The 8,275-nt window shown below is 50.0% G+C and overlaps 1 protein-coding gene across 1 annotated transcript; it reads right to left on the bottom strand.

The window, feature by feature from the left end:
• Positions 1-3,031: 3,031 nt before the first annotated feature.
• On the bottom strand, positions 3,032-3,686 carry SCP2D1 (SCP2 sterol binding domain containing 1). Its single transcript, XM_003798461.2, has one exon. It carries the CDS (start codon positions 3,600-3,602, stop codon positions 3,132-3,134), a length of 471 nt encoding a protein of 156 aa, XP_003798509.1. The 5' UTR covers positions 3,603-3,686; the 3' UTR covers positions 3,032-3,131.
• Positions 3,687-8,275: the final 4,589 nt, after the last annotated feature.

Below are 8,275 nucleotides of genomic sequence, written 5' to 3'. Positions count from 1 at the left end.
CAGGCAATCTTCTGGGGTGCAGGCTGATGGCGAGGGCTGCTGAAGTGTGGCTGCCCTGTTTCCACGTGAGGAAGGTGGGGCTGTGGAGAGGGCAGCCATGAGGTAGAGACCCTAGGCTCAGAATGATGCTTCTGATTCCAAAACCTGAGTCCTCCCAGCCACTCCACATGGCATCGTGGCATCATAGCATGGAGCATTTTGTTTCTTTTGATTGACAAGAGTTTGCTGCTGTGTTCCCAGAGGCCCGGGCTCCTCTCTGCTCCCTTGCTGGATGCTTCCCTCTCCCGGCTCCAGGCCCTGCTCCTCCAGCCCTCCAGCCAAGCCTCCCAGGTTCTGTGGGATTCCACTCTCACTGCTTATCTGTAGTTCAGTCTCTCACTTGCTAGTTCCAAACTCTTGAGGAAGGGTCATCTTTCTGTCCCAAGCCAAAATGCATCATAGGTCAGATGTGAGCCCAGGCATGACCCTGTGTAAACGGGTGACCCTCTCCACCGGCTCCCCCATCTCAGGGCCAAACAGCAGAGGCTGCGGTCAACACATGTAGGGGCAGGACCCCCAGGTAGCAGGGGCTGGAGTGAGCCACTCCCTTTATGGGGGCACAGAAGCTTCCCACACACCTGCTGGCCCCAAGCCGACATTCACAAGTGCAGCTGGCCTGGGGCAGCTGGACCAGCGGAGCCAACAGCTCCCAATGGTGCTTGCCATCCATCAGAGGCCTCAGAGCTCTCTCCAGCTGCCCTGGGGTGGAGGCCGTGGGTGGAACACTCTGTGCATCCCCCATTTAATCCCGTAGTGAGGAAAGAAGCCAGGATGCCGGGAAGCCCGCCAAGTTCCCAACACGCCCCTCAGCAGTTTCGTGCCACACAGGAGGGTGCTCACTGGGCAAATGGGCTCTTCCTTTTCCATGGGGAGATGATATTCTATTAGCAACAAGCCCTCACTCTGCTTTTGTCTAACATGGAAAATACCAGAAGGAAGGATTTGGGGAACTAGGCCTGTGGTGAGGCTGGAAGATTCACTTTGCCAAGAGAAGGGCAGAGTCATCACAGATCTCAGGAACGCAAACACTCGCAGACTGCGTTGTGAATGGAGGGTGGCAGGTGCTTAAGGACAGCTTTGTTCCCGTGTAACACACAGTAAGCTGCATGTGTGTACACGTACAGAAAGTATACCATTTGACGTTTTGACTTCTGTATACACCTGGGAAAGCACGCCCACAATCGAGATGGTGAACACACCCATCAGTCTCCTCCTGACCATTCGTCGTACCTTCCCCACTCCCCACGACCCTCTCTCAGCAAACACTGATCCTTTTTTTGTCACTACAGTCCATATTTTCTTGTATTTTCTATAAATAAAATCATACAGTAATAAAACCAGTCAGTCAGTATGTGCTCTGTTCTGTGTGGCCTCACTCTACCCGGCGTGGTCCTTTTGGTGTCCACCCATGTTGGGCGTACTCTCCCTTTTTGTTGCTAAGTGGTGGAATAAATATTCCCCAGCCTGACAGGGCACAATTCGTTCATCCATTCTCCGGTTGATGGACTTCGGCTTACTTCCAGAGTAAGACTATTTTAAGCAGAGCTGCTGTGAACACTGATGTGCAAGTTTTTGCACTAGGTGGGACAATTAAGTTCATGAACTTATCCTAGAAATGGTGTTACACACTTCATGGCTGGATGTCACTAGGGTCACCAGATGGCCAAGGGGAGTCACTTTGACACTCAGCAATGAGATACGTAGCACTTTTCCAGGATGTTCGCTAACTTAATTGTCCAACCTGTGCTTTCTTGTGGGAAAATACCTAAGAATAGATTGGCTGGATCTTTCAGCAGGCATGCGTTTGAGCACAGCAGTTGTGATGAAACTTTCATCTGGGTTTCAGAGTAACCCACACTGTGCATTTTTAGCCTACAAGATAATGGCATGCACACTGCGTGTGAACCATGACAAACACACTCACCCACAAGGAGGCCACTGCAGCGGCAGCTGACTTCACTCCAGGCCTCCCAGACAACAGGTGAAGGGAAAATTCTCCCAGGATTCTGTAAAATCATCAATGCATAAGCTCCTAACAACATCAGCACTTTAGCAATGGCTCCCAGAGAGCTGTGTAATCTATCTCCAGAAGATCCTGTAAATAATGGCGACATCGAGTTGGTCTAGAATGAATACCGAAAGCCTTGGCATGAAGTGAAGCAGAACAGGGGTTTTCCAAGGGTGGCCCCACCAGCATCATCTGGGAACCTGCTAGAAATGATCATTCTCCCCAGACAAGACTAGCTGAGTACAAACTCAAGGTGGCCTTGGACGTTAACCAAATTTCTAGGTGGTTCTGATGCATGCTCCAATTTAAAAGCCACTGGCCTAGAACATCTGCCAAGTCCTTCAACTATCCTGGACTTGAATCCATCAGAAGTCATAACATACCAAGAGCATCATCCCTCTCCTGCCTGGCAACCTGACATCAAAGTCTCCACATGATGTGGCTCAGGGGGTAGGGTGCCAGCCCCATATGCCAAGGGTGGTGGGTTCAAACCCAGCCCCTGCCAAACTGCAACAAAAAATAGCTGGGTGTTGTGGTGGGCACCTGTAGTCTCAGCTACTTGGGAGGCTGAGGCAAGAGAATTGCTTAAGCCCAAGAGTTGGAGGTTGCTGTGAGCTGTGACAACACAGCACTCTACCGAGGACGACATAGTAAGACTCTGTCTCAAAAAAAAGTCTCCACATGAAGCCCCGACACCACGTGGGCTGCAGACCTGCAGGACGATGGTTATCACTTCCTCCCCCCAAAGCACCAGACTTTTACAAAGAGAAAGTAAAATTCTGGAACTCCATTATTGTACCATTTAAAGCCCCCTGTCCTAAGTGCTCATTTCTCTACCCGTGGCTTTTACCCTGGCATGAAGGGCAAAGAAAAGAAGAAGACAAAGATCTTAGGTGATGTACTGCAAAATACTTTACTGCTCTAGAACCCTCACTGAGAATTTGTACGTCAGCAGGAAAATTAATCACACTTGCATAGGAAGAATTTGAGTAAAAATAGTGGATATTTTTTACTTTAATCTTCAGATTAAGCATGATCCCCATTCAACATAATCAGAGAGTTCTTCCTTGGTATTTATGCATGCTTAAAATTTGGCCCAGTCTTTGAAAACCCTTTCCAGCTTCTGGCCAAGCAGAACTTTGCCACTCACTTTGAATTTTCCGGCCAGGAAAGCCTTCTGTGGGTTCATCTTACCCAAAACCAACTCCATGAAGACAGGCTCTGGGATTGTGAAGACAGTGTCTGCTGGGAGCCTGGCAGGGCCCGGGTACATGTCCCCAGAACCATTCTTCAGATCAATGGTCCACTGCAGAATGATCTTCCCATCTTTGGTGATGTCCAGCTGAAAGATGGCATTGACTTTCTTCACCAGCTGGGCTCCCACTTCCTTGATATGATGGCTAATGTCCTGGAACACAGGGAAGCTCTGGAACCCTGCCAGCTCCAGAGGAAGGGGCACAGCAGGGTCCTGGGCTAAACCCAGAACCTTGAGCTGGCCTGCCTGAGGCCCATCTCCTGCTTTGATCTTGGGTTGATGGTCAATTCTCTTCCACATCTTCCTGTGCTGGTCCTCTTGACCTTGCTGTCTGCTCTGTGAGCAGCTGCGACCAGGTTAATACCCACAGGTCAGATTGTGACATCAAAGGTAAGGCCCAAGCAGGGACTGAGCCTGGCGTGTGTGCCACAGTTTTATTGGCCAAATGAATGCTAACATGTGACATGAGCTGAGGGCTCAGAAGGAAGGTGTGAGGCCCACACACAAAGACACACACAGCCCAAATAAACAGGGATTGTTCATCCCACCACGCTGAAGGGTCCAGACTCTGCCATGAGGATGAGGGAAACTGGCACCAGAAGGTTCTTTGGGGACATGAGCTGGTCTTTGCAATGCAGGCATCTCCCGGGTAGCCACCCTAATCAGAGGTTATTCTGATTCCTCTGAAGTTGGTAATGCTAAATCACAGATCCTGGTGTGAACCTGGCTTTCTCTGGCTGCTGGTAGAGGGGTAGTGCTTTTAAACCAAAGTAGCAGATTAAAAAAGCATCAGCCGTAGCCAGGGTCCACATCAGAAACTTTCCAGAAGTGTCAGGGGAGAGAGAGAGAGAATGTCCCAAATATCAGCAGAAGATGCCATTTGTCTCACACGATGATTACATACAATGATGCTGCACCCCATGCTGAGTTCGGAGCGCAGCGCACGTGTTAGCACATTCAATCTTCATCACAACCTTCTGCGGTAGGTACTATTTTTATCCCCTGTTCTGCAGTTGAAGAAACTGAGGGAAAGAAAAATGAAGTGACTCGCCCGAGGTCACACCGCTGGTAAGTAGTGTAGCCAGACCTGAGGCCCTGACTTTATTAGCACCAGGAACCAGTTTCATGGAAGACAATTTTCCCACAGAGGGATGGGGGGTGATAGACAGAGTTCAAGTGGTGGTGCCAGCGGTGGGGAGTGGCTGGTGGCTCTAAGCACAGATGAAGCTGCTTCACTGGGCGCCGTGCTGCTCACTGCTCCCCCCATTCCTGTTTCATGGAAGACAATTTTTTCATGGGGTGATTCAGTGGGGGGACGCAGAACTATGCAGCCTCAATGCAGACCCTGCAGGTTGAGGCCCACAGCCCTAGAGAACTGGTTTTATTTCTTTGATTTTTTGTTTTGGAATAATTTCAGCCTTACAGAAAGTTTGCAGAAGTAGAGCCTAGTTTAAGCTGCTTCTAGTTTCCCCAAATGTTAACCCTCACTCACATAACCACAGCGCTGATGCTCTAGTCTCAGCAATCCCCCTGGGGACAGGACTGCTGACTGACCCCAGTGTTATGCCTCGTCCCACCAGCGTCCCCGTCCTGGCCCTGGGCACCACACCGCATTCAGTGTCAGGTCTCCCTGGTGTCCTCCAGCTGACGTTTTATTGACCAGTTTATTCCCTAAAACCTCCCTCACTTGGGGCCGGTCTGATGTTCTCCGTGGTTAGGTGGCAGGTGTGTGTGTTCTGCAGAAATGCCACAGCGGCACTCCTGCGCCCTTCCCTAGACACCCTTCCCAGGCCACCACCCAGGGCAACATGGTGTCACCTCAGGAGCTGCTGACCTTGGGCTTGATCGAGTGGTTGACGTGGGCCCACCAATTCTCCCCTGCTGTTACCGTCTTTCCTTTTGTTGTTGGTAAGTATCTTGCCGGAGGTACCTGGAGGCCTTGCAGAGGCCCTGTTTCCGTCAGACTTTAGCCTGGTGCATCTACATCCAGCCGTGGTCCACACCTGCCACAGTCAGTGGGGTGCGGCCACGTGGTCCTTCTCTGTCCCCATCACACCACCGAGGCTGCTCAGTGGGATTCTGCCATGAGGAAGAGCTGCCTCTTCTCCCTCACTTCTTTGTCCAGGTATTTATCTCAGTATGGCCTTGTGGATATTTATTTTATTCTGTGGGTCTTAAGCTATTATTAACACTATTTATTTTCTTGCTAAAATTGTCCCGGACTTGGCCATAGGAAGCCCTGTCAAGTTGCAGTCTGTGTCCTCTCTACAACAGACCTCTCTGATGTGCAAGTGGAGCTCCATTAAATGGAGCCACTGGTAGCTTTTTTCTTTCCTGGAGGAATATAGAAGAACATCAAGGGAACAATGAACCAGCTGGTGTCACCAACATCAAGCAGTGAAAAGAAACCCAACGGCTTCCAAAGCCAAGTTTGTACCATGAGGCCACTGAGTAACGTCTGCACAGAGAACGCAACATCAGGAGGGCAGACTATTCCCCAGCAAGTTTGCTGCAGGCAGCCAAAGGGAACTGAACCCCCACACACCTGTATCTGCTTTCCTTTCAGGACAGGGTTGTCCCATCTGAATTATTCAGACAGGTCCCCAACTGGGCTGTCATCTCCTCCCTCAGTGTGTCAGGATGGGACGCAGGTCCACAGACCAAACATAAGAAATCCAAAGCATGCCAAGACTCTAGGAAGCGCTTCATCAAAGACCACGTTTAGACTTCCTGGCACAGTGCGATGATACCAGTAGACCAGCTTTTAGTCTGCTTTGTCACTGAAAGTCTCAACAGATGACAGATTCGCTGCTCCCGACCTGCCCCCGGCAGGCTGCTTCCTGAGCTCTGACCAACCCACCACTGGCCCCTGGCAAACACGGACCCTCAGCTGAGATGCTTTCCCCTTTCCTTGCCACTCAGAGCCAACAGATTTGCAGCTTTCTGTTTCTGAATTCTTTAAATACTTTGAAGGAATATGAGCGGTATAGAGACCTATTCCCTAAAAAAAATAAAATAAAATAATGTTTAAAACTTGCCTTGTTGTCTTGTAAGGTTGTGGTGGGAGGAGCCACAGTAGTCCAGCAGCTGTGAGGTGGCCAGTGGGGGACAAAGCCAGCAGGCCAAGGATGGGTGAGTACAGGGTGTGCACAACAGACTTGAAACGACCTCCCTGAGCTACTGAAAACTTCCATTGTCAGAGCTTGGAGAGCCTGTTACAATGCAGACTGCTGGTGTGGTGGTCAGATATGTGTGTCAACAAGGACGGTGGGATTCCCAGATTGGGGGACACGTTATTTCTTAGCACGTCTGGGAGGATGTTTACAGAAGGAAGAGTTAGCATTTGAACTGGTGAGCTGAGTAAGCAGAAAGCCCTCCCCAGTGAGGGTGGGACCAACATCTGCTTACCTGGGCCCTGCTGATTCCAGGCACATTTTAAACAAGTCTAGACCTGGACTGGTCCCCCAGAAAGGCTCACATGGGTGCTAAGTACCAGCCCTGCTCCGCATCATGTGCAGGAACCTAAAGAGGGTAAAAAGAATGCTTTAGAGATATGTGACCTCTGCACCCAGGGAACTTACACCGTGGGCAGGAGAAGATGCCTACAAGCTTAAATATCCAACTGTGCCGAAAGATTTCTCATAACCACTTAGGGCCGAAGACTGTGAGGTGGTCCTTAGGGAACCCCACTGCACACCCATGACCAGCAGCCTCTTGTCTGAAACATACATGGTTCCCAGTGTCTTTACCTGTCCAGCCCCAGACAGAAAACCTGAAATAAGGATTCCAAGGATGGGAGGTGGAGTGAGGAACAGGGAGCTGAGATGGAGAAACAGAAGCGGGCCATGGAGGGCGTGTTCTCAAGAAGCTACCGAGGCCCACTGGGGTTTAATCTTGCAGGAAAACTCTAGGGAATCCTTGTTTGTCAAACAAGCGACCCCACCTCCAGGAGCGGCAGGGGAGCTTGGGTTTATCCACCCACCCACCCATCCACCACTGCTTCTGGGGACATTCAGTCCTGTATGCAGAGAAGGCAGCGAGGCAGGGTCAGCAGCCAGAGAAAGCCTTGGGCAGGGTACGGCCGCAGGCACCACTGTGGGGAGTGCAGAGTGTGGGTCTGCAACACCTGGGATCACCAGCCTCTGCTTTGGCCTGGAATTTCTCTGGCCCCATTATAACAGAAATAAATGGAATCCAACAGCTTGTAATAGGAAGATGTAGAAGACTGCACACCGTTGCATCCCTTTGTATGCAGTTCTACAAGAAGCAAAGTAATCTGTAATGACAGAAGGCAGATCAGTGACTGCCTGGGACTGAGGGTTGGGGGACGTTGAGGGGACTTTCTGCAATGATGGGAACATTATGTACTGTGGTAGTTACCCAGGGTGCACTTGTCAAAACTCCCCCAACTACATACATACAATTTATATACTACAAGTAAATTTTATCTACTTTCTTTTCTGCCACCCTGGGTGGAGTGCCCTGGCATTATAGATCATAGAGCCTCAAACTCTTGGGGCTCAAGATATCCTCTTGCCTCAGCCTCCAGTAACTGGGACTACAGGCACCTGCCACAATGCCCAGCCGCTTTTTGTATTTTTAGTAGACACAGGGTCTCCCTGCTACTCAAGCTGATCTCAAACTCCTGAGCTCTGGCAATCCACTCACCTTGGCCTCCCAGAGTGCTTGTGTTACAGGCATGAGCCACCTTGCCTGGTTTATCTACATTTTTTTTAATTTAAAAAATGTATGAGTGAGCAGGGTAGTTATTTGGTATGTGTAGCTTCTACAAGGGATTTCTGCACTGAGCCTCTACTTGGGAAGCTTTGCTAAAACATTTTACAAAATACCACTTTGTATTCCCACCAGCAAATGTATAAGAATTCCAGTCACTCTGTCTTTGTATATTGTATCCCCAGGGTGATGGGGTTAGGGTTTGGGGAGCTAATTAGGTTAGGGAGGCCATGAGACTG

The sequence above is a fragment of the Otolemur garnettii genome, unplaced genomic scaffold, assembly GCF_000181295.1.
Source record: "Otolemur garnettii isolate 467f Iridium unplaced genomic scaffold, OtoGar3 scaffold00136, whole genome shotgun sequence".
Taxonomy (NCBI): domain Eukaryota; kingdom Metazoa; phylum Chordata; class Mammalia; order Primates; family Galagidae; genus Otolemur; species Otolemur garnettii.
This window is presented reverse-complemented; position numbering and strand designations above follow the sequence as displayed.

Bases quoted from the DNA above. Each gene is read 5' to 3' on its own strand.
- SCP2D1 (XM_003798461.2), bottom strand. From the start codon at position 3,602: ATGTGGAAGAGAATTGACCATCAACCCAAGATCAAAGCAGGAGATGGG.